This window comes from Trachinotus anak, unplaced genomic scaffold (genome assembly GCF_046630095.1).
Source record: "Trachinotus anak isolate AG129_WGS33_773 ecotype Australia unplaced genomic scaffold, CSIRO_AGI_Tana_v1 ptg000010l, whole genome shotgun sequence".
Classification (NCBI taxonomy): Eukaryota; Metazoa; Chordata; class Actinopteri; order Carangiformes; family Carangidae; genus Trachinotus; species Trachinotus anak.
The window spans coordinates 4,605,001-4,630,245 of record NW_027273861.1 but is presented as its reverse complement, the minus strand read 5'-3'; the positions used below and the strand labels follow the sequence as shown (position 1 = coordinate 4,630,245).

General features: G+C 41.4%; 2 protein-coding genes across 3 annotated transcripts in view; one reads left to right on the top strand and one right to left on the bottom strand.

The window, feature by feature from the left end:
• Positions 1-934: 934 nt before the first annotated feature.
• On the top strand, positions 935-5,270 carry cltrn (collectrin, amino acid transport regulator). 2 transcript variants are annotated; one of them, XM_071487043.1, is made up of 6 exons: positions 935-1,824; positions 2,277-2,335; positions 2,527-2,612; positions 2,751-2,867; positions 4,375-4,569; positions 4,669-5,270. In XM_071487043.1, the coding sequence occupies exons 1-6, from the start codon at positions 1,758-1,760 to the stop codon at positions 4,799-4,801; spliced, it is 657 nt and encodes a 218-aa protein (XP_071343144.1). In that variant the 5' UTR covers positions 935-1,757; the 3' UTR covers positions 4,802-5,270. The 2 variants fall into 2 exon arrangements, with proteins under 2 accessions (XP_071343144.1, XP_071343145.1); XM_071487044.1 differs by having other exon boundaries at positions 1,376-1,824; positions 4,672-5,270.
• A 630-nt stretch (positions 5,271-5,900) lies between these two features.
• LOC139626629 (cadherin-11-like) overlaps positions 5,901-25,245 on the bottom strand; it is a 22,148-nt gene continuing 2,803 nt past the window's right edge. The window contains exons 2-14 of the mRNA XM_071487038.1: positions 23,256-24,048; positions 19,940-20,234; positions 18,397-18,516; positions 17,925-18,092; positions 15,150-15,331; positions 14,266-14,522; positions 13,994-14,130; positions 13,711-13,832; positions 12,425-12,542; positions 12,010-12,318; positions 11,681-11,870; positions 11,160-11,559; positions 5,901-10,223 (exon numbers count right to left, since the gene is read on the bottom strand). Of these exons, the coding sequence (XP_071343139.1) occupies positions 9,354-10,223; positions 11,160-11,559; positions 11,681-11,870; positions 12,010-12,318; positions 12,425-12,542; positions 13,711-13,832; positions 13,994-14,130; positions 14,266-14,522; positions 15,150-15,331; positions 17,925-18,092; positions 18,397-18,516; positions 19,940-20,234; positions 23,256-23,879 (3,792 nt within the window). The 5' untranslated portion in view covers positions 23,880-24,048 and the 3' untranslated portion in view covers positions 5,901-9,353. The remainder of the gene's footprint in view (positions 10,224-11,159; positions 11,560-11,680; positions 11,871-12,009; positions 12,319-12,424; positions 12,543-13,710; positions 13,833-13,993; positions 14,131-14,265; positions 14,523-15,149; positions 15,332-17,924; positions 18,093-18,396; positions 18,517-19,939; positions 20,235-23,255; positions 24,049-25,245) is intronic.

Genomic DNA, 25,245 nt, shown 5'->3' with positions numbered 1-25,245 from the left:
AGACCTTACATGCTAGGTAAATGCACACATATTTAATTTTTTGGCAACACTTTGTCATACCAATTAAAAATTTGTATTGTACTATATTAACCAAGATGATATCATCACCCTGATGATGTCATCAGGGTTATTTTCCCAGACAGCTCTTTCCAGAGTCGGAAATAAACCTAAATCTGTGAAGTGCATGGAATCATAAGAATTGTTTTAATTCCTTATCAGACTTCAACCTTTTATATCATGTTGTTATTGTTTTTGATTATAATTGTATTTGTTTCGGACACATGTCTTGCTATGTTGCTTAATTTTGTTCTTCACATTTTGATCAGTTTAAAGCTGTTTTGTTTTGTCTCTGCTGTGCTGGGGTGAATGGTTATATTGTACTGCCATAAACTGCTGAACAATAAACTGGAAAATAGACGTTGTGCACTCACAGGACCTCTACTGCCATCATCTGTTCACTAGAAATACCTGCAGTCTGTCATGTTACACCAAAAACAATTAATGTAAACCAGTGTTTTGCAGAGGCTGAGCCAGGGACAAGCTACAGGCAACAGTATTGATTGAAGAAATTTTAAAAATCCTGCCAAAATTGTGAAAATAAGTAGAAGTCTAAAGTTACTGTGTTTTATCTCTGTTTTTCTCCTCCTCACATTATGAATGCCCCCATAACTCTTTTCCTGTTATGTTCTCCTAAAGAAATACACTTGTAATCTGGATAGAAGGAAACTTACTGCAAATGATCATATAAAGAGTGATAAAGCAAGACTCTGGATAGGGGGTGGTTTAAATGATGTTTTCATGTAGTTTCACCATGGGTGTTGTCTGTTTTATAGGAAAATACTTATGACATTTTATGGGAGCAAAAGATCGTTTATTGTAGCCAAGTGCACAGTTTAATGTGCTGAACCATGGTGTGGGTTTTAAATGACAGATACATTCTGCTATCATGAGAGGGAGACTGAAAAAGCAAACTTGGCAACAGACTTTGCCTCGAGTGCCTTGTGTCAACCTAGTTTCTCATTAATGGCTGCGTCAGGCATCCCTCATTACTTGCTGTTGAACTATTAACCAAATTGCGAGCATCATTGTCAGGGCAGAATGGATGATTAACCTTAAATTTGTCTCATCTTCCTGTTGTCTGTTGAAGGTTTTTTTTTCACTGTTGTTCGGTGAGTGTCTGCAGGTGAGGCCTGGGAAAAGTTTTAAAGTGAGCTTACTAGAGGCAACCACCATGCCAAATGAGGCTTTGGCCCTTCAAGGAATGCATTTATATTGTACTGAGCAGATATGGTCAGATACTCCTCTGCTTTCCAGTCAGTTTCATTTGATACAATCTGTGTGTCTCTGTTTTCATGCCACACGCTGCTGAATAAAGGTGCCTGGCACACTGAACGGCTCGGTCACAGACTGTACTGTGCTGAGTAAACAGACGCAGACTGAGCCGTTGTATTTTTCTCCGTCAGGTCTGCCTCCTTTCACATTAGCAAACCTATCTGGCTCCTTGGAAGCTTGAACAAACAATCGCACTTTCGCTGCAGCAGCACCCACTTTACAGTCTCCATGTTATGAGGTGAGGGCGAGCTGACCCTCTAACAGCCATTTTTTTTTTAAGACAGGTTAGTTCAGGTGTGTCTGGCTTAACCATTAAACCCAGACCTTATCCAGTGAAGTTCCTCTCCTCTGATCTCCTCAAATCACTTAACACTGGGAGTTTCACTTGCAGCATTCAGTTATTTTGCCTCTTGTTTCCTGGGGAAATGTTGGAAAAGATCATTTTCCTGCTTTGTTCGTTGTCTGCTTTGTCAGAACAGCTGTGTGCACCAGGTGAGTGATGAAAACGTTCATATTTTTTCTCATATTTTAAACTTTTGGTAAAATGTTGTGCCTTTCCATTTTATCTCACATTGTAGTTATTTCAAAATACTATCAACAAATACAGCCACTGCTATTGTAAAACCATCAGTCTAGTTGTATTTCCTTGTTTCCTCTCCAGTCAGCGTGGAATGCAGCTTCTAACCTCTTAACTGGAACAAAGACAGATTAAACACATAATTCAGATGTTTACCTGACTTTCATTGGAGAATAGCCTAAAATACATACAATATGACAAACTTTTTAAAACACTATAAGGAAACTACTGGTGAAGCTTAAATTAAGTGATGTTAAATTATCCCAGTTTATCTCTTATTGTGCACACAAGCCAGCTTCATTAGCAAAAACAACCTAGGACAAAATTCAAAGGATGCAGAGGACATTTAAATGTCTTATCTTTATAGATGCGTCAGACGGATACAAAGTTCGACTCAGCATCAAAACTGCTCTGGGAGACCAAGCTGTACGTATATATTTGAAGGCTTACCGGATTAAATGCTGTGTCAATATATTACCCATTTAAAATGTAAACATATACTTAATGTTGCCCAGAATTTACTTAAAGTGTGTGATTTTTTAGTATGAGGACAAGGTCCATCTGGTTATCTGGTAACCTTAAAGGTGTTCACTAAAAACAGTACATACTTGTTGCAGTACGTCTGGAATAAAAATGAAATGTTCCTCTTCCGAGCAACTCTGGCTTTTGCCATGAGGAATCAGATCAGCGGGCAGGACTTTGAGTAAGAAAACCTTCATGTGTTTATCAACCTATAAAATTATAATATAATCTGTTTTTACCACGATGAAATCAGTGACTCATGGTTTATGAACATGTGCGGAGACTTTATGATCTTTATTGCCTTGTGGAACTTCACCAGAGTATCAAACATCGTTGTGTGCGATGAGACTCCCAGAGTGTCCTTCTGGTTTGTGGTGACGTTACCGGCGAACTCTTCACTGCTTGTTGACAAGGAAAAGGTGGAGGAAGCTGTCAGGTAATCACACGATATCACAATACAGTCACAATACAGTCCTTCAACCTGAACAACCGTATAGGCCGGACACAACCATACATCCATGGATACGACCCATAGGAGTGTCTCCTGAAATGGTGCCCCTACAGCTGATACATCCATGCTGTGGGTGTACTGGACCCTGGTTGTCATAGTTACAATAATAAACAAGTGGACAAGAGCGGCCAGAGAGCGGCATACTTACCTCCGTTGCCATAGTTACTATAATACCGGTCATGGCTTGGTTATGTTTAGGCACCACGACAACTTGGTTAGGTCTGGGAAAAGATGACCTGGATTCAAACAAGTACTTCCTCAACATCAGACGATCCTTGTTGTCATGGTTACAATAATAACAACTTTGTCGAATGGTCAAAGATAATAGAAACAACATATGCTGCTTCTTCACATGGGAATCCAACACCACTCTCCTGTGACATATTCCTGTGTTTTGTTGACCCATCCATCCTCCCCTACATCTACATCTCTGGCCTACTTTCTCAGCTGTCTCTGCCCCAACGTCCTCCTGACACGGACTTCACCACCTAACAACCAAACTAAGGGTCATAATAACCTGCTGCACAAACGACCTATGGGCTCATTTTTTACCGGACAGTCTCCAGAGGTCATATTCAGCTCATCTAATGCTTTGTGTATCTTATGTTGAGTTTGGATTTAATATTTTTCTGCTTGGAGCAGGCTAATAGGAATTTTGTCTGAATACGTGAGTATTTTAGCTGTAAATGTTTTACTCTGTGAGTGTAACCATTTTTTGATCAGGCCTACACAGTTTTATTTTAAGCACATGGATCACAGAAATAGCAATGACAAGATTGTGACTATTGTGACTACTGGTTTCTAAATAAACAGCAAACAATCTCTCAGTTACACAAATGTAATTCCTTCATCTGGCAGTGATTCAGTCCAGCTGAGGAATGAGGTGACTTGTCTTCACATGGCAAATATCAAAACAAAGAGTAACATTAGCACAATTAGAGAGGGTTCAACCAGCTCAGTCAGTTACACAGAAACATCCATCTGAAGCAACATTAGCAAACCACCGTAAATTACAGCTCACACAGACCGAGTAGCATGTAGCAGCAAAACTCCTGAATACACTGGAGTAGCACAGTTAAACCAAGGGCTGCTGGTTGTGGATTTAACAAATTGTTATGTTACTAATATAATACCAAGCAAAGTTAGACTTTAGCAGCAAAACTACACTGAACTAAGCAAGAGTGCATTGTTTCTATGAATTTAACTTTTCGTCTTTATGAAGAAGGATTTATCATTTTGCTAATGTGTGATTGTCAATGTGATATTTTGCTTATACATTATTTAACAACAATTATATACTGAGTGAAACCCAAAATGCTAACATGACAGGAAATCTCTTAAATACAGAGCCTCCTGTATGTTAATCATAAGTGTGGTTTCTTGCTGAATGTTTATGTCCATTTTAAATCTCAACTTTTCATATGCTCATTAGAAAGTCCAGGAATCGGATCAATAGTGCTTTCCTGCTGACTGATAAAACCCTGGAGTTTATTGGCATCCCTCCCACCCTGGCAGCACCAGTCAAGCCGGACACCCCTCCATGGCTCATTGTGTTTGGGGTGGTCATGGGTGTTGTGGGTGCTGGCATCGTTTTTCTGCTTGTGTCCTCTGTGGTCCAAAGGAAGCGGTAGGGCTCATGACTTTAGATGCATTATTTTCACTACATCTTTCAAATCTGACTATTGATGTGTTGATATGTGTATGTATTTCTGGCTTCTCATTCCAGCAGAAAGGATGAGAAGACAGACGACGAGGACATCGGAGAAGAGACACGGGTGAAAACGGTGGAAAATGGCAGTGCTAGTGAGGGTGTTTACAACATGTCATTCTCAGATGATGATCGCCTCACAAAGATGTAGAATGCTTCCATAAAAACTCTTCCATGTAATTAAAAAAAAAGTTATTGAGCTTCTCCGGCTGCTATTGTTGCACAGTTTGATCATTTTGAAGTTGTAGTTTGTGATTATAGATGAAGTCTCTCATGTAATTGATTTTTGCATTTTCATGATTTTTTTTTTTTTGGTTTTGTTCTGCAGAGGTCTTTTGCTTAATATTTCTATACTGTCATGAAAAGAAACAATGCCAGTGTTTTTCTTTTCCAAATGAATGTAAACATTTCCTGTGTTGATGGATGATAAGTCAAACATCTCTGTATGACGGGGCATGTTTGTGAATATTTTGCAGTAGCCTGTCTGTGATCTGCTCTTTGAAGAGAAACTAACCATTGTATACTAATCATGTAGCACCATATACTGTACCATATCTTTACTCTCAGAATGAAAAGGAAACAAATAATTAAACTGGTCCCATTTAAGAATTTAAGACAAATGCTCATTGCTAGCTCAATATGGCCAATCATGTGTGTGTGTGTGTGTGTGTGTGTGTGTGTGTGTGTGTCGGTGTAGGAGTAGGATTTATGGCAAAAAATGTAATCTTGATATTTTATGATACACAATATACAGTATGTATATCCAGATGTACTTTATCACTATTTTGACTCATTGACTGATATATTTACGATGGTCTTTAGATCCGTTTGCTGCATATTTGTTTGCCGTCATCCTCTTTCTTTGTCCTCACTACAATGTGACAGTGACCTCCCACCCCCACCAAAAAAAACCAGAAACCAAAGAAAGGCAGTGAGAGGCTTAGCTGCAGTATTTGAAGCAGTGTTCCAGCTCATTATCATGATGGTTGGCAAAAATATTACAAGACGCAATGTATTATCATGACAGTGCAGTGTCCTTTGTACTTTAACACAGAGACTTGTGTAATCACTGTATTCTTCCAAACAGAGTCCCTGACATGCACTGTGGTTTGAAAATGAAAACTCTCTCTAGCACACTGTGCTAAAAGATAAAACTTCAGACTTTCCCAATTCTAGGCCACTGAACTCACTTAGAAAACATGGTGCCTTTCAATGGTCCAGATGAAAGCCTGATTTTGTGGTGACTTATGGGTAAATTGCATAAAATGGTGTGCCAAGCTGTTCACTTGATGTCTCACCGCTGCTCAGTAATGGTACAAAGTTTTATGACTAAGTCGGGAAACTGTGACTTTACTGCCTCCATCAGGCCGGTTTGGGTGAAGGAATAGGTTCATTACCTTATTCTTATTTCCTGCAATGAACTGTCACTTTCCCACAGATACTACAATTATTCACTTGTATATGTGCACACAAGGGAAACAGCCCATTTTAATAAAAAAAAAAAAAAAAAAACTACTCTGTGTCTGTGCTTTCCCAGGTGTGCACTAGTCCATCAGTTACAATCCTGTTGGTTTGTGCCCAGGCCTATGTGTCCTGGTTGAGACCAACTCAACCAAAAAGTATTTTATGGGAACAATTCTTAGATACTGAACAGTTATCCAGAAGTCCACAGGAAAAAAAGTCAAAAAAGTCATATCCTCTGTGTGGCTGGGCTATATTTTTTCATGCTTTCCTATTTTGTGACATTACAGATATATTTTTCAAACCCTTATGGGGGTTCTGAACCACTAATGCAGTAAGAAACTAGTTGCCACAGGAATGTCTAATTAGGGACTGTGTAAACATTTTTGAGGTGAGAAAGGATGGAATTTTTAAAATCCAACCTTAGGATGAGAAAAAGTCCCCAACAAAAATATCCTCCCTTCAGCAAGTTGAAACAAGACTAGGTCATGTGAGGACGTAGTTGAAAACTGTTGTGAAAGTGCTGTAAACAACTACTTTCAGTGGAAAGTAACTAACGCTGTTATACAGTAATTAGCATATTCATGATGTCATCATGGCCTATTTACCTTCTACCTTGTGTCAGCTGGTTTCAGCTCTTAATCTCTTTGTTCTGTGCTCACATATATAATATTTTAATTCAGATGAATTCACTATAAAGCTGTTCTCATTGACATGTTTTTCTGTTTCTGTTGTCAGACAACGGAAATAATTTAAACAGTGATGGAAACATAGCCCAGTAAAGCTACATGTTAACAAGCAGTCACTACCAAAATAAATCTGGTGATCCTCTTCTATGGGTGGCAGCTAACCTTTGTCCAAAAATTAGCTTGATTTGTTTGTTTTTTTGTGTGTTTTTTTAAGAAAAAGTCACTAAAGAGGTCTAATAGGCCTGTAGATCTACACTGCCTGTAATTGCCCTTTGTTGATGAGACTGACAAAACTGTTCATTTTGAAAGAGCAACAGCAAATGGGGGAACTCCAACACCCGACCACTGGTGTAACTTAATCAGTCGGTCAGTGATATTCCTGTTTAGGACCAGCCCTGCTTTTCTGGTCCAGCCAAAAATACATCATCCTCCCCCTTATCCTATCTCTATCCTCCCCTCATAATTTTCATAAGATCCCCTCAGTTCTCCTCTAAAGCTCCATACAGAAATGTATACGTGGACATCAACCATAAACTGTGACAGTTTCCTATGACCATCAACTTTACAAATAATGGCTCTCGAAAATCCCAATGAATCAGATTTATGGGAACAATCTTTTGACTTCACTGAACTTCCATTTCCTGATTGTTTCTTTAAATATACTAATAAATAACACAATATATTATCATAATAGCTATTCTATTCCAGCTGCTGTTACAGTAATCATACAATAAATTTACCGCTTTTACGGCAGCACAGATGCAGTCCATATATTTACCTTTAGAGGGCACCATTGTACTGCCAGTTGCCGTAGTTACAAACTTTCCTGGTCAGACTCTGTTGTCCCCTATTTCTCAGTCCTCTGCTTGGCTCTCTTTAAAGTGTGTGTATGAACATTTGAATTTCAAAAGTATTTTAATTTACTGTTTTTTAAAATCTTTTTTATTTATATTTCTGTCTGACTGTTTTTGAAGTAGATAACTCAGAGAGTCCTTCACATTTCACAGTCTATATTTAGTTCATTGTTAAATTAAATCTGCTCCTGATCTCTTGGTAAGGATGTGTTATCTGTAACATTTGTACAACATTTCTGCAGCAGTTAGCATCATGCTGGAGAATATCCACCGTATCCTGACAATATGTTGTGTGTTGATGACTACTAATCATCCGGCTCTTCATTTAATATCCTTCTCCTCTGCACTGCATCTCGCCTGAGGACTCCAGTCTTTTTTACACCTCATTTTTCTTGTCATGGAATCAAAGATTTTCTATTTAATTATTTTGTAAGCATCACAATGTTTTATATATTAATATTATATAGAGGAAAATAGAAAGCGGGAGTAATTGCAGAAAGTCAAACACATTTTATCATATAATTGAAAAATAACGTCACTGTCTTAATAACTCCTCCTGACACCTTCTGAAAAATAAATGAGTTTTCAAACAGCTGTAGAAATGAGTCATTGTCAAATGATGGTCTTAAAGTAAACGACTGTCTTGCTGTTGCCTCTGTGTTCTGGGCTCGTCACAAGAACAATGCCCGTGTGTACCGCATCGCATAATGGCTATTGCCTAATTTTGTCTCTTCAAAAGGTGAGCGATAAATAAACCTTTGGAGATAATTCCAGACGAGCAAACACAATGGTGAATTATAAATAATTTTGTGTGGATGAAATTATGAGGAACATAAGCTCACACTGTACGTTGCAAGGTTATGTCTGCAACAGTTTAATGACTGGAAATTCAGAACTTGACTTCCTGTGCGTAGATTCCAGTAAATATCCACCTCCACAAAAAAAAAAATTATGTAAATAAATTAATAAAATTTCCACTCTTGATCAATAACCACTAAATTTGAGGTTGATACATATCTACATATGGACATTACTCACTGTACTTTCACCACAGTACACAAGTCTTCAACAGTGACAATCTAATCATTTCTAGCTTTGTGCAAATTGCATAGTGAGCAGATCCTGCTACTGTAATGGTGACTACTTGCTGGAGTTGCTCTCTCGCTACAGAATATAAATGTATACAGTTCGATTCATTGGAGAGGCTCTGTGAACACGTGTCAGTGTAGTTACAACTCTTCAATTCAGATGCAAATGTTGCATTCAAATTCCAAGGACTCCTAGTGAGTGTGCCCCTATTAAACTATCAATATTAAATATCACAATTCCAGTCAATATTTAATGAGGCCTATTTTCTAACAATGCAGCTTTCAGGGCTCAGAATCAATATTTAAAAAAAAGTTAATTTTTCATAACTTTAGCTTTGAAAGCCCAAGTGCATTATTAATATGAGTTACAAGAGTGTGAAAAGGGACAGATTCCATAAGCATTTTCTAAAGATAGTGGAGGTGAAGACTATATGCTGTGCACTGATTCCACCACAAATCTTCACTATACTGTCAGCCTCAGGGATTTTTCCTGGCAGAGGTTGTGGGGCAAAAGGATTCCTGACAGGGGCTGTGTATTTTGCTACCCCTGCTGTGTTTAAAACCCATCGCTGTCATGAGAGTTCCCCTTACTTCTTTCTTTTTTTTGCAGTCTAGAAATCCCATCTCTTCTCTTCTTTTTCTTTGCCCTCTGTTTGTTTATGAGTCTCAGTGAGGGTAGCCTCTGCAGTCTCACCTCCCTCAGCTGCTCGTGTCTCTCCCCCCTCTCCTCCCTTCTCCTTCTCCCTCTCTTGGATGATCTCCACCAGCCGCTGAAACTTCTGGTTTAACTCCTCCATCCCTCCCACCACTTTCCCATTGTCCTTCTCTCCGTCGCTCTCCAGTGAGCTCAGTGACTCAGCCCTTGAATCACGGCCCTCAAACTCATAAGTCTGCAGTGAGTCATAGGGCGGCTGCGACAGGTCAAAGGTGACCTGATCCAGACGGAAATTCAGGAGGTCTTCCATCCGGAGGGGCTGCGGGTTGGCGGCTTCTGTTCTTGCAGGCTCTGCCCCCAACGGCCAGCCTCTGTTGTTACCAAACATCCCCCCAGGTAAGGGCAAAGGCTGTGGGGTCAAATCCTTTCTCTGGAGTCTGCAAATGTTCAGTAGCTGCACCCCCGCTGGGTACACCCCGCTGCCACTAGCCCCGTTCATACACGTCCCTCTGCTGTTTGGATTCAGTGAGCCCACAATGCTGTATGTGTCTCCTCTCAGGTAAACAGGGGGGTTTGCAGCACCGATCTGACTGCCGTTTGAATAATTTCGCTCTGAAACGGAGGGAATGGAGGAATCAGTGTCAATGTCATCGACTGTGCAGCTGGTGGCTCCCGTGCTGATCTGAGTCTGCGACGACCCTGGTCGCCCCTCTTGCTGGTTTGATGAGGAGCTGGTGTGACTTTGGCATGAAGACTCATTTAGGTCACAGTAGGTCAGATTCGCAGTGTCGCTGGCTGGTGTTGGCTCTGCTTCTGTTGGGCTCGTCTGCAAAAGGAGAAGGGAGAGGATTCAAAAAGACGTGCAGGGATAAATATATGGAAGAAATATAATGCCAAAATACATTTAATGTTCAGCTGAAAAAAATCTGTACTTCCTGTTGAAATTTAAATACCACAGAATTGATTGCACTGGAATATTTCAATTAGATCATTTTAAGTTTTGCCATTTTAAATGCTTTTTTTTTTTTTGACAAGTTCGGATCCATAATTCAAATGTTTGGAGTTTCTAGTCGCTCATCTGAACTTTCTTGGATAATGTGAACTTAATCTGACTGGACAAAGTTCTGATTCAGACTCGATTTTGTATCTTTGGTAGACTGGATATTTAAGTTTTATCTTAAATTGTGTGTCAGAGTCTTTAATTTTTTTTTTTTTAATTTCCATTTTGAATGATGCCCACAGCTGCTGTGATGGAAGTGATTCGAGATCTGCTGGTATTGAACATTTATTTTTATGATCTGATGTCTCAGCCATTTTGGCATCATGCTGGAATGAGAAAAATGAATCCTTCTGTGGTGCAAGAAAGTGATGATTTTACTGTAATGATAAAAACTGTATTTACTGTATAGATTTGATGGTAGTATGTTGTTGCCTAGATACCCTGACTCCAGCAATGGTGCATCAATGCTGTCTTTACGTCAATGACCATAGTGGATATTATTGTATTATCCCTGACATTTTTTCGAGATGCGTGACCCGGGGTCCTCTCTTTAAATGTGTCAAACATCTAAATTAAACTGAATAAATTTTCAAAGTAAAATCTTTCAATATTATGAATTCAGTGGTGTTTAAATGAAGTGATTCCATTTCACAGTTAGGCATTTAATGCTTAAAAGACGGTTTATCTTACAGCCTTTCTTTGCCTCCATATAAATGCCACATACAGTATTTGTATCTGTCAGCATCACCACTATTGTCTGACCTTGGCCTGATCCTGATTCTCTTTTATATCTGCTGTGTTTGCTTCACTGCCTTCATTCTTGTCGGTAATTTTGCTCTTTGCCAGCTCGGGCTCTGCTTCATAACTAGCAGGGCTCATCTCAGGAGAGTGCAGCAGGGGCTCGAAGGTGCTCTGGTTCTGGATGACGAGGGAATTGCTGATATGACCTCCACTGATCCCATGGGTCAGCTGCGTGAGCTGCAGACCTGCCTCCAGTGGCCCGGCTGGATAATCTCTGAGAACAGGCAGTGTGTGGATGCCGTAGCAGAGGCGTCCGTAGAGCGGAGCAGAGCCTGGCCGCTGCTGAGGGTCGACGCCGGGGCAGGGGTTACGGCTCCAGCTGTACGTCCTGGCCCTTGGCGGATTCTGCTGTGTGTACCATCTGTGCCAAGGGATAAATGTCAGAGAAGCACACAGTCACACACAAACACGCACAAGCTCCCATAAGCCACCATGGCAAGGAACTTTTATTTATTTTTCTGTAATTTTTGGGCACAGCTCACATGTTTCTGTTGTGCATGTGCTGTATTCTGTGCATGCTCTGCAGCGCTGTAATGTCAAAAGCTGCGGTGTCTGCTTCCCCTCCCCCCTCGTCATCATAGGATATGATGTTTTCCCTGACATCATCCTCCTCGAAGGGTGAGTGGGAGTCTCGCTTCTGATGGCGCAATGACAGCGAGAGTGCACACACCACTAAAGGGCAAAAAAGAGACACATGACCGCGTACTCTGTAGACAGAAGCAACCTGACACAACTGCTCAGCGTCTTTCCAGAAGCCACAAACAACATATTTTTAGAACTTCAGAGACTTCAGAGAACCGACCAAACCTACCCAGCAGGGTGGTGACACAAGCCAGCATGGCCAGTAAGGTGACCAAACTGAATATGAGAGACGGTGAGGCGGAGGGCACAGGCAGACAAACCATGTGTCTCTCCCATCTCCTGTCCCTCTGCTTCCCCCTGTCCTCTGTCTGCATGCCTCCTCGCAGACAGGGACAAATGGTCACAGTGACCGTGCCAGTGTTGGTCAGACCCGAGGCCCCATCACGCAGCACAACTGGCACGTAGAGGGTGAGTAAGGATGAGGAGAAGCCAGGGAGGGGCTCCAAGGCTGACTGGAGCACCAGGCTGGCTGTCACTCCTGACGAAGTGGCAAAAAACACACACATCAAACACAGTCACACCACAACAAACACACACCAGTTCTGGTTGGTGTCATGTCTTGAATTGAAAAAAAGAAAAACTACCTCCAGTTTCTCTGATAGTAAGGTTGAGTGCAGAGCTGGACTCTGGGGGGATGCTGAAGTGGACCGGGGTGTCCTGCGCTCCCTGGTCCCTGTCGATGGCTCGCAGGACCTGAACCACCTGCAGAACACAGAACAGGAAACTCTGTTTTAATGGCCCTCAAGATAAATCTCAGGGGTTGTGGGGAATCATATATATTTTTACTTCTCTCTCTTTTTTTTTTTTTTTTTTACCTTTTTTTGGTGGGCCTATAAAAAGGATTGAAATGAAAGACTCTGCCATATGAAAATCCCTCTTTGGTAGAACTGTTGATATATGCAACATGTGATGAGCAGTTGCTTAAATAAAGTTGGGATAAACGTCTCTATTTGACTACCTTTAATATATTCATGAAATCATGCCCTGTTTTTAATTATTATTTACGGATGGCATTTTGTCAGCGACAACCATTCATTTCAGAATTACCTCTGTCACTGTTGGTGATGGAGTCAACCTCAGTGGATTTACGGGGAACAATGACTGGTGTAATCCAGCGTTACTGTTTTTAATTTCACTGTTTATGGTTCACTCTCCTAATACTGGATCACAGCTGTATTTAGTTACTGCTAATGCAAACCTAACATTTCCTACTGCTGCTGATGTGGCTTCACAAAAAAAGCTAAATAAATAAATAAATTGTGGTGGGGGTCACAGAACACACGATGTATTCATCATTTATCAAAAAGGTGTCCACAGAACAAGTCACTCTTGCCTTTGACCAGGAAAAACAACCACGTTAAATTAGGTTGTAATTATTTCTGACTGACTTCTTTGTTAAGACAATGTGAGTTTGTTTGGCTGCATTGCAGCAGCTTACGAGTGTTTGATGTGATGTGCTGCTACAGTAAATCGCACTTGCTGTTACCAAGGTAACCAAATCAGCCGGGACTGAAAGCTTAAGTATTAGTTTAACATGAATAGTAGTGAGTAGTTTATTTCAGTTCCATTATATTTTGATTTTGAGTAAGGCCCCTGACAGTGATGATGTTATTAATACCGTGACTGATTGTATTAGCTTTCCATTCTATTCCATCATATTAGAAAATGTAAAGCTGAGTGAGTAAACATGAGGTAACTTTGTCATAATAGTTTTAACACAGGAGGGAAAAAAAATCGAATCAAAAATTAGAAAAAAAAAATCACACATGCTTTCAAAAATAGTCACAAGTGGCTGAGAGAGAGCGATAGAAACAAGAACACAATCTGAAGTTTAATTCAATATCAGGCAAAAACAAAAACAAGAACGGACCTGACCGGGGGCACTGGAGTCACACACAGACGTTGTGTACTGCCTGTCCAACTCCGGCGCATTGTCATTCTGGTCTAGTGTCTCTATGGCAACCACAACCCTTGACACAAGATTTGGATTGTCTGAAAGAAAAGGGAACCGACACAAATGTTGAAATTATCACTGAGTTTCTATCATTTATACGCCACACTTGTATTTCCAACTCCAGGCGGTGCTTGTGGTGAAATATGACTCTAGTAAGCTCTCCCGCTCATAGGGCCCGAGGGCAGAGGGGCTGACATACCCCTCTGTGTGGCGATGACAGTAATGTTATGCCACTGCTCCTGCTCACGGTCCAACTCCATCACTGTGCTGATAAAGCCTGTGTCAGAGGCGATGCGGAACAGAGCCTCGGGGTCTGACTGGGGATCGACGGAGTACCTGAGATACAGAAATAGGGCACGGGCAAAAATAGGAAAGGAAAAGATAGTGAGGCGAGCTGTGAGTGAGTGAGTGAGTGGGTGAGTGAGTGACTGGGTGAGTGACTAAACAAGTGTGTGACGGTGTAATAACCACCTGATGTTGGTGCTCTGTCCTGTGTCTGGGTCCACAGCATAGACCCGGCCGACAGAGCAGACAGGGGGGCAGTTCTCAGACACGTCCAGATGGTACTGAGCCTGGGAGAATCGCGGCGGCTCATCAGCATTAAGGACCATGACCCGGACTGTTGCCTGGTCCTTAAAGGGACCTTTCCTTAGGTAGCGGGCATCCACTATGGGGTTGGCAACTTCCACAGAGAAAGTGTATGAACTGCGGGTCTCATAATCCAGCAGCTGTTGGATGAAGAATAAAGCAGCCTCAGTCAGTAGGCCTTTCATTTATGATTTATATGTGTTGTATATTTCCTCTTGCATATAGCAGCCTGCTTCATAATTAATATACAGAAAGACACTTTTCTCTTTTTTCTCCATCTCACTATACTACTGGATCAGTATAATACATTTTTGGGCAATTACTTCTCTTTCCTCACCCTCCTCACCCTTTTAATTTAAGATTTCACGATGCACGATAATTAGCTTTGAATGCCCAATGCTGTTAAAACCTGCAGAAGTAAAAAGACACATTTTTTCACTTTTTACACACTGGCTGCCTGAAACATGTTCTACTCAGTTGAAGACATTTTTTTTTTTTTTACCAGCTGCTTTTTTGGTTCATTGTTTCTCATTAATTGCCCACTGTAACCTGTCAGCAACAGAGGGTGTTTGAATGGAGGACTGAAATGTTTAACTGACTAAATAAAATTAATTTGCAATACCGGACTAGAGAAAATTCTCCTGCACTCTTTTGTTCTAATGATGAGGCCATTTAAGCTACATGTAGCTCCAGATCCCCTGCAATTATGAAAACTGTTGTTGAACTAAAGTTGCTTTGCACACCGTCAACTCTCAGCGTGTACCCACCTTGTTCAGCACAATGACAGCCTCTCGGTCTCTTCCCGTTATATTGAATGTTTCGGCCTCCTCAACATCCAGGACGGTAAACTCCAGCTGTGCATTCTCTCCCAGATCAGGATCAGTGGCAGTGAGACGGCCCACCTCCACACCTGGTGCTGCCAGCTCAGATACAGAAAATGACCATGCACCTGCAGGGAGGGAAACCATGAATATAATGGTTTGGAGGACTGGCACTGAATGATGATTAGTCTTGAACTACAAGGTGCAGCGGGAAAGTGTCTCGCTCAAGTGTGAGTCAGAACAGAGTGGTTATTCACATAATGCATGTGGCTATTTATTATAGGAAAGTTTCATTACCAAGTTTAAAGAATATCTTAATGCAATATTCACATGCCCATATGTGCCTTGTAAGCGTAACTAGAGAAAGTAATCACCTATATAATCAAAGTGATGGGCAACAAAATCCACAGTCCACATCATTGCCCAATCTTGGTTTGTGCAATGATGCTAAAGCTTCAGAAGACTGAATTAGTCGAATCAAGAAGGTTTCTTCCAAAGTTAGAGCCACTGTACAATGAAACCCCCTCTTTCTGTTGCCATGTATTTTATTCTCTGCAGAGCTGCAGTGCAGTAGCACAAAGAGGGAATCTTTCACTTAAAGGACTGACGCCTCGTCTTAGCTTTGAAATTCAGAATGCATCTTTGCTCATATTGGACTTAGTTGTTGTCCCCCTATCTCTTATATATGAACTGTGTTAGGAAGGGATCACTTTAGTGGTCTTCAGTAAGGAGCGGAGGAGCATTTGCAGCAACCAGTGCTCTTCTCAATGCACATAGGCATGAGCGTGTTTTAAAACAAAAATGTGAAACTATCCTTTAAGACTTTTCCTTACCTCAGTCTATGACTAAATTACTATTGATGGTAACCCATTTACAAGTTTAAAGCCCTCATTTGTAATATTTTGGTCACATATACTGTACATTTTCTCTCTTTTTTGGCAGGGTGTAGTTTCAGCTGCCTCTTGAAACTGAAAGTCGAAGAACATAAGCAATTATAATTTGACACTTGAAAACAGCCGTTAGCTGCCGTACAGTTTTTGGTCTTGCTAGCGTAAGGGCTCTCAAGATGGCAAATACTGGGCCTCAAAATACTGAATAAATTGTGATTAAATTTTGTACAAACTTTTTCATCTAACTCCATAATCAGGTCAAGAATTGTTATTTGTAATAAAATTTGTAATAACTGCATTCATATTTGCCTCAGTGCTTTGCATTTAATGCTAATTCTTAAATGTTAGGATGCTAACATGCTAAACTAAATTGATGAACATGGCAAACAGTATATCTGCTAAACATCAGCATGTTAATATGGTCACTGTGGGTATATGTTAGCATGCAGGTTTTAGCAGGTTAGCATTTAGCTAAAAGCACCGCTGTGCATTCAGATACAGTCAGAACGCAGAGCTGCTAGCATGGTTGGCTGTACACTCCTCACTAGCGTGGATCAACTAAGCGTAGCACGCCAGACATTTTCTGTTTTTTGTGCAGAAACAATAAATTGATTAGCCAAGTCAAGTGACAGAAAATTAATCGACAACTCTGTAATTATATTTGTAAAAATAGCAAAAATTTGCTAGCTTAAACTACTCAAATGTGAATTGTACAAACATTCACCAAATACAGCTTCAAATTATTTGATAGGTATTTGTCCCATTCAGTACTTGCATTCATTAGACTGAGCTGTGAGCTGTTACTGTTACAGTCTGGCCACATAGCAGGCACAACAATGAAGCCAGTGATGTGTGGAAGGTCGTGTCATTTGTCAGAAAAACAAAATGACCTCTACTCTGATGCTGCACAGCAACAAGCAGCAGATTCAGAGAAAAGCGTTCCTTTAAATCAGAGCGGCTCTACCTTGTTGATTGTTAATTATTCAAATCCTAAGCATATGAAAATCACACCCCTCGCATTCAAAGAGCATGTTAAATGAGCTGTTTGCTTAAATTGTGGCATTATTGTCAAACGGAAAAATAATGACTTGCAGTAAGGTGGGGGGGATAGTCAGATATCAGTAAATAAATAACACGCTGCTGGTGTTTGGAATATTAAATTGCTTCTATAAAGTGCTGTATTGCAGAACATTATATCAACAAGAGAAAAGGGGTTTTAAACATTAAGATGGACGGCAATAAACTGAGACTTTCAGGAAGAAGATGTAGGGAAGAGGGGGCAAAGCGAACAGAGGGGTAGTATATAGAAAAATGCAATATATGTCTCAAAGTGTTAGACACATTCTGCAGTGATTTTACTGTCTATTGAAGCAGAAAGCACTGAGCTTTAAGATGAAATATTAATAGCATGGAACAGGGAAAAGCTTGGATACGAAGAAGTGGACATGATCTTTCACTCTTCATCGTCAAGCCACAGTCCATTTGAACCTCAGTGACCAAGCCGAGTGTTTATATGAATGTTAATGCCGGTGATCTTGGTAGAGGTTGTGCTATTGCAACTGACACTGAAAACAGTGATTAAGAAGAGTGCGTAAAATAAAGGAGGAAGACACTGGGCTGACAAGTGGTTTAGCTACTCCAAGAGCTCATCATCCTGCACCTGTCAAGGCAACTAGGACCCAAAGGAGGCAAAAAAAAATAATCAGACTGCTGTCACAACTATCAATTTCATCATTTTAATCTTTACTCACACACACACAGAAATTCTAAATCTATAGAGATTGAAAGCGACCATCAGTTAAAGTGGTGATCTGATAACAGCAGTGCTTACTCCGTCTGAAGTGAGGGGGGTTGTCGTTGACATCGCTCAGCTTCACAGTGACGGTTGTGGTCCCTGATAATCCGCCCAGATGCCCCCCCATGTCTTTGGCCTGGAGGACGACCAGATATTCATCCTGAGTCTCTCTGTCCATATCAGGTACGGCTGTCCGCAGGACGCCTGGTTGGAGCAGGGGGAGCAGTGAGGCGGGACATGGAGCAAAAATCACAACAGCAACAGATTTCGCAGTGACACAGCGTCTCCTGAAATTAGCATCAAAGCGAGTCAGATGCATACATTTCAGAGTCAGGACAGTGGAAAACATGTGGCTCCTTCTGTCTCTGAACGGATCATATGAGAAGGGAGAAAAGACGCAACATATGAATCTAACAGCACCACTGGGATTTCCTGTGTAAAGTGTAATCACCAGTTATAGTAAACAGCTTTAAGGGGATGAATGGTACATGTGAGGCTGTGACCTGACCTGTCTGAGGATCCACAGAAAAATAGTCCTGACCATGACTGATGGCATACACCAGCCGGGCGCTGTTTCCATATGTCGGATCGTCAGCATCCCTGGCTGTGACTTGGATTATGGAGGTGCCTGTGAAACAGAGGGGGCAACATAAGCAGGCAGCAGGTTAAAGTGTAAAGCTGGTGGATGGTTCATAAACCATCTTAAAGTAATACTCCACTCAAAGTCTGAATTTGAATATCAAATACTTACATCTGTGGGATTACAGGGATTATCCACTCTCCGCTGTCTATCCGTACGAGCAGCATGTTCAAAACATTTATCTATAACACAAATATGTTACCCTGCCTGAAACTCTGACGCTGTATTCAGCCACATTTTGACAGTAATATGATCGTGTACAAGATACTAGATAGTTTTGGACAGGAGGGAAGTTTATTATGCTGAAGGAGCAGGTTTGGAAATCAGTGATTAGCAGATTGATTGATTGACAGAAGATTAATCTGCAAATATTTTCATTTAATTGGTTAATTGCATCAAGCAAAGATGTGACACTTTACTGTGTCATGAACACATGTCTTTGGGCTTTGGGGAGTTTTTTAATTTTCATTTTACAGACAGAATGATTATTATTACTATTAGGCATTATTCAATTAAAAAAACAGTTGTTTGGGTTGGTTGAGATGTTTCCATGAATTATTTAGGTGCATGGATCTAGAGGTGACTAAAATATCTCAAGAACTATCAGATAGATTTCCACTCCAATTAATGAGTACAGAGAATTCAGTAGTGAAGTCTCGTTAGTCTGATGGAGTATTAGGGCCACAGCGAGGAAAAAAAAATCTGAAATTTCAAGAATAAAGTCATAATTTTAGGTCATGTGTTGTTTTAGAGGGGAAATATCAGAAGAGCGGCAGCGTAATCTGGTATTTAAAATGAGGAAGGTGGAAGTTTTACTTTAGCACAGGTTTCACAAATAAGGAGATATTTCATCTTTGGCATATCAGCATCACATCATCATTAGCGTCAGGACATTGACAATATTGTGCAAGAAACTGTGTTTATTCTGTTGTTAGACGGAGAAACAGCAGCTGCCAGAGGCACCTTCATGCTCTTGAAATACTTTTTCGACTTTATTTAAATTGCGACTTTATTCTCCCAATATTATGACTATTATTACTAAGACTAATCAGACTATTTTCTTGAAATATTATGATTTTATTCTCAAAATTACAACATGACATTTTTCTCATAATATTACAACTTTATCCTCACAATATTTGATATTTTTTTCTTGAATTTTCTTGTGATTTTATGTGATGTTTAATTTATTCTCATAATATTATGACTTTATTCTTGAAATTTCAGATTTCTTTTTTCTTGTATGTTAGTCTCGTTTTGCTGTGGAAACTTGTTCCTTTGAAGGCATGGAATAAATTCAAGCTCTTAATGAAGGACATCACTAATAAATAAATACATTTTTAGATTTTGGGTGGAGTATCCCTTTGTTGTTGTTGTTGTTGTTGTTGTTGTTGTTGTTGTTGTGCTGTACCGATGTTGGCCATCTCTGGCACCATGGCAACGTAGGCTTCTTTAGGGAAGATGGGCGGGTTGTCGTTGATGTCCTGCACTCTGATGATGAACTCGGAGGAAGGCTCCAGGGCTCGGCCAGTCTGACGGTCCGTGGCCGTGGCAATGAGTCGATACTGGTCCTTCTCCTCGCGGTCCAGAGACTTGGTGACGTGTATGTTGCCTGTGTTGCTGTCGATAACAAACACAGAGCCCACTCCCTCCCCCTCCAACATGTACTTAGTGCGACCGTCTCCTTTGTCCATATCTGTGTGCAGCTGGAAAAAGAAAAACAGACAAACAGTCAATTACTGCAACACCCCCAGGCCACATCACAGAATGCTGATGCAGGTATTGCTCACTGACACTACTGAGAGTGCTGCACACATGACTATGTAAAATGGGTGATTTGTGTTAAGATGGGATGTGCTCAGTGAATGTGAAATGACTGGCACCAGGTGTGGAAGATACATATGGGACCAGGATGAGTACTGACGCATTCAGCTCATCAGCTCATTGGACCGAAAATGCCACTGGGAGCTTGTTGAGGGCAAAACCACATCAGTGTGGACAGTGGCCGTGTAAATGTCCTACATGTATGTTCGCAGATGCATCCTGCTAACACAGGCAGTATCCATCTGTAAATCTCTCTCTTCTATCCATCTGTCCCTTTCTTCCCCTTCTTGTAAATCCATCTGTCTCACTTCCCTGCACCTATTAAACCACCTCTTTTTCCAGTCCTTGCGTCTCTCTCTCTTTTCATCAAGTTACCTCGGTTATACAGGACGCCCATCTGCTCGCATTTCTCATTCCTCTCTCTCCTTTTCTCAGACTATCTGTTTTTACTCTCTGGTGCAGAATACTGGTTGGATATTTAATAGCAGAGAGGATATTAGTGTGAGCCAGATAGGTAAAAGTCCAAACACACAGAAATAGAAAGCTAAAGAGATTATTCAGCCCTCATGACACTGAGCTTTCTGACCAAGAGCCTTCACATCTCTCTACCCTTAAGGCGCATCTGCCCATGTTCATAATCCACAAGGCTTTCGCGCAACTTCTGCTGCGGACCTCAGATACTCATGAAAGCTAAAGCCTCCGTTTCAAAATTCAGCTGCAACAATGACAGTTTACAAATGAGCAGAGCCATTTCAAATGACCTTTGCGAGGCATATATTAGATTTTATTATTTATTAATAATATCATTTAATACTGTGGTGTGCAATGTGTTTGTGCAACAGAGAAACAGAGAAATTTAATTGCCCACATAATTACACATGCAGAATTAGTTAGTGCATTTAATTAAAGAGAGCTGCACACTCCAAAGTATCTTTAGATTCCAGCATAATGCATGTTAACAACATATGTTCATGCATGTGCAGTTCTCACACGCTACACAGCCAGTCCAGGAGAATATATAAGATTAGTGTACATTCTGTGTGTGTGTGTGCTGGGAGGATAAAGTTGGGGATTATAGAAACTCATGATAGCATACCCTACAAATTGCTAGATAAGGGACTCAGGCTTTTTTACTCATCCCTACACACCCACATCCCACTCACTCCTTTCTTCCTTAAAGCAAGCTTCGATTTTGATCCCACACTTCACCACCAGAGACATCTTTGTCAGAGTCTGTGCCTATCTCGCTCCCCTGCCTCACCCCCACAACCCCCCACCCCCCCTTGCGCTCCATCCTCTCTCTTTCTACCAGGCCCTCCTCTCCTCCCTGCCTAATTGCTGGCTCAGTCCTGCTGTGCTTCAGTCAGCATGGAAAAACACTCACAGAGGGGAGGAAATTTATCCACCTCGTAAAAAACAAAGCCGGAAAAAGAGGAAATTCTCTTTACCAATTCCTTTGTCACTTTCTGTCCCGCTCTGTAATCTGAATTTTCCCCTCCTCCTCCTCCTCTCACTTGTGCAGTACACTCACCTCCGGGTTTATATCTGCTTCACGCTGCTTTCCTTGGCAGCCAAACTCTTCCTCTTTTCTTTCTTTTTTTTCTCACAAGGGTTGAGTCACCTGTGATTCGAACTGTTGATAGGTCACCTCAAACCTCGCACCAGTAATGGCTTTGACACAATCATCTCTCCATCTCTCCAAACTGAGCTGCCTCCAAGAGAAAACACTGGCGATGCAGTGATGCTTTATTACATGAATATCAACATAAAGACTGTGCTCGCAGAGGACCGAGCAGTCTCGTGCGTCTCCTGATTGCTTTAACACCCCTCCCTGACTGTATCAATAACAACCAGAGAGGGAGATTAAACATTTATGAGGTGTATACTGCACTGGTAAGAATCCAATCTGGACTGTCACTATAAAGTATACTGCAAGCTGCAAAGTGGCTGGCAACATTCCCTGTTAGTGTTACAGCTGATATAATCCCACTCTGAGTATACTGTGGCTGCCAGCAGCTGCATTAGTGAGGAGCACCTGACTGTGAAATGCTACAAGTAAACCCCTGGGATCTGAATGGTTCAGGTGTGCTGCCGTGGATTAAATCATCTCAGACACCCTTCATGTTGCGACACCGACAGCGGTCGAAGGGTGCTGGTGTGGCGGCTGTAAAGGCGTAAGGATGTTGACACGACAAGTGCTGCACAATTATGTGGTGTTATATCCTGTGCCTCATGCCCGAGCGCATGATGGAGCATTTGGAGCACAGAAACAAAAGGCTAATTAGAGTTTGTAGAGGAAAGAAAATTTTAATTTGAGCAAACAAAAATCCGTTTTGTCCTGGATAAATGTATTTGTGTGTTTGCAGATAAATGCACAGTTTGCTCATTTGCCCTTTCTCTCAGTTTGCCTGACCCTTGGATGCTTGCCCGCAGTGTTGGTCTTGCTCTTTACATATCTACTCTGCATGCTCTAAGGATTGCTTACTGGCTCAGTCAACCTGACACGCTCTCACACTGCATGTGCCAAATTGGAGTAGGTCATTTTTAAATGGCTGTTTTGTCTCCACTCGGATTCTCAGTGTTATTGGCTACTGTGGACAGAGGGAACAGGAAGCAGGGTCGCAACAGTCACATGTAATTAGGACAGAATGGATTTTTGTTTGAAAAATACAGTTTATGTTCATGCAAAAAAATGTTCTCTGAGCAAGTGAAGCAGTGGAAGATGTGGAAGTTGCACCTTAAATCATGTTGTATATGGGCCAGATTCAGGCCGTGGAGGTGGATACTGGGCCAGAAGAAAACAAGCATGTGGCCCAAGTATGGGCTGAATTTATTTTGCTATCTGTGAGATATAACTCACATGATTCACGCATGCATGCTGACTGCATGTGACAACAGCTTACCCGTCCAATGAGCACGGGCTCAGGCCCTCGATACTCCTCGATCACAAAGAACTGGTTCCAGAGCCAGCTCCTCCGGCGGCGAGAGCGAGGCCCCGACCGGCTGTCCTCAGACTCCGTGACCCACTTAGAGACATGGCCTCGTGTCTTCTCAGGCAGAACGTCAGCGACACCTGTCTCCAAATGGAGCTCGGGCTGGAGAGAGTACTCCTGCTCTGAGCTCGGCACTAGGCTGTGATCGTTAATTACACCTTCAGCCTCTCCATTAGTCAAATTGCTCCTTTTCTTTTGGTTCACAGTGAGTTCAGCGCTGTGTTTAGGTGTCGGGGATGTGGCAGCAGATTCAGGATGGTTCAGTATGTTCTTAAAGTCAAAATTATTCAGTTCTCTGTCATTTCGTTTAAAAGCCACATTTGGCAGGATTCTTCTATTGTCCTTTTTATTCTGAAACTGGATCTCCACCTCTCTGATTCTCCCAAAAAAGTGGTCCACGGACACTGGATGTGCGGAAACTTGTTGTCTTTTGCTTAATGTTACTTCTTCCTCTGAAAGCCCAACAACCACTGAAATGCAGTTCCTTCCCCCTCTGCAGAATAAAAGCAGGAGAAGCGCAATATGTGCTGCCATAGCTGAAGTTCACTGATCAGTCTGCTTCAAAGAGGAACTGATGAAGGGCTGACTGACCGGAAGCAGGCTGTCATGATGTCTCATCTTGTGTCTTCATCCAGGAGCGAGTCTTGGTTTCACGCTCCTCTCTCACATTTTCCCATGCTGCCCTCATGCTGCGCAGGATCACCTGAGAAAACACATTAGTGTAATTAGTGTGATGTTTGCTGCATTAATTAAAATGGGAAACGAGTCTCTCAAGATACAGAAGCGAAAAGACAAAGAGAAGTTGACATCTTAATCATTATCTTAGAAAACGAGGATATTTTGAGACAAATTTGTGGGGAAGTGTTTGTCTGCGGCTTGTTGAGCAGCTCTGTTTGCTAATCTGAGCTCTCTGCCAGCTGCTGTAAAAATAGCAGTGAGTTTCGCACAGACACTTGGAGCTTTACGGTCCGATAAGAAATTATTTAAAAAAGGAGAATTCACTTTGTTCCAGATGCCGGTAGTCATGTTATTCTCATTGCTGTTGTGCTTAAATCCTGTTATTGATCACTCAGGCGTTCTCAGAGAGACAAAGTGTGGTCCTAAAAAATTTCAATTAATTTGGAGCCTGAGGTCCTGGTGATGAGGTGGAGCTCAGGTACTTTACTCGTTCCTTGTCACACACAATTGCCTGGACATGGGGTGATTTATGTCATCCCTAAAGATGGTCCCCCCATGCCTCAATGCCCAGCAGAGGAAGAAGTTTCCCTCAAGAGATTAATTAGACCCATAAATAATTTAATCAATGACTTGTCCTCATTTTCCAAAAGTTTAATGATCTGAGTTTCGTTAGTATTTGAGTCAGATCGCGGCCATTGATCTTTGAAACTTGATGTACTGAAAAGTGTCGGCAGCTTAATGACTGAAAGTGTGTAATTGCAGTTTTTCCATCTATGGTCCACCTGCATCCATCACCCTGCTTCATATATCCTGCAATGAATGTAAATTTTCTGACATCTGTTTTCACCTTTATGCACGCATGGAGGCGTGCATTATCATACACACATAAACACACACACATTGTGCATGAGTGTGTGAGTCATGGGTGCACAGGGATGTGTGGTTTTCATGAATGCACTTGTCTTGAGCAGATTTACAGCGAAAAACTTGACTAAAAACCAAAGAGATTTCTCTGCACAACCTGCTGCACTAGGCAAACGATCATAAATGACATCGTGCACACCGATAAACCTAAATCCTCCAGCCTCATTGAACTGAATAAATGTACAGTCAAACACGGGCTTTGATTCATTTAGATGCAAATACGCACAGAGGGGGCCTATAGTAATGCACAAGTCTTTGATGGCAGTGTATAATACGGACCATAACATTTTCTGATGTG